At 53.2% G+C, this 852-nt stretch overlaps 1 protein-coding gene across 1 annotated transcript in view; it reads right to left on the bottom strand.

The window, feature by feature from the left end:
* The window catches only part of c7a (complement component 7a), a 23,858-nt gene that overhangs the window by 7,755 nt on the left and 15,251 nt on the right, over positions 1 to 852 (bottom strand). The window contains exon 6 of the mRNA XM_048594225.1: positions 318 to 549. Coding sequence (XP_048450182.1) covers positions 318 to 549 — 232 coding nt within the window. The remainder of the gene's footprint in view (positions 1 to 317; positions 550 to 852) is intronic.

The following is an 852-nucleotide window of genomic DNA, read 5'->3' on the forward strand; positions in this document are numbered from 1 at the left end:
TCCCCCCATCACTGATCCAACCCCTCCTTTAATCCCCCTCCCACAGCCCTGTGTACTCTCTCCCCCTATCACTGACTCTATTATCACCAGGCTATTAACCCAAAAACCCAGTACTGCTCTGGAATCCCGGATTTGAACTCTGTCATGACAGAGTCTGACGATGACACTGTAACTGTTGACAATAATTGGGATAAACCCATCAGGTTCACCCAAATCCTTTAGAGAATGGAAGCTGTCATCTATTCTCAGCTACCCCATCAATCCTGCCCAGGTCTGTTTCAGTGCCAACTCTTAGCGTGAGGTGAATGGTCCATTACCACTTTCTTGGTCCTGAGCGAGCACTCCTTTCTCACAGGCCACCCCGAAGGTATAAGGTTTACAGAAACACTGGCAGGAAGAGCCAACCACCACCGCCTGCCCATTATTCAGGCACGGCCGACACTTGCAAGGATGTAATTCATCGATATATTGCTGAATCGCTTTGCGCAGGTAATGACTCTTCACCCCAGCACAGGGCACACCCTTCACCAGCTCATGGAGAGGAGCGAGCTGTAGGAGAGACAACAGGACATCAGAAACTGCAGGGTGGGGGAGAACAGACCTGGGTGCCAGGGGATCAGAGAGTGTCAGAGTCAGAGATTAACATTCGCTTTGTGGGATCAACCTCCAACATGTCGTCAGGTCATCGTGAAATCAAGAGACGGTCACTCAGGGAGCGCCGCACTGTCGGAGGGTCAGTGCTGAGGAAGTGCCGCACTGTCGGAGGGTCAGTGCTGAGGGAGTGCCGCACTGTCGGACGGTCAGTGCTGAGGGAGTGCCACACTGTCGGACGGTCAGTGCTGAGGGAGTGCC

Source organism: Rhincodon typus, chromosome 3 (genome assembly GCF_021869965.1).
Source record: "Rhincodon typus isolate 14 chromosome 3, sRhiTyp1.1, whole genome shotgun sequence".
NCBI lineage: Eukaryota > Metazoa > Chordata > Chondrichthyes > Orectolobiformes > Rhincodontidae > Rhincodon > Rhincodon typus.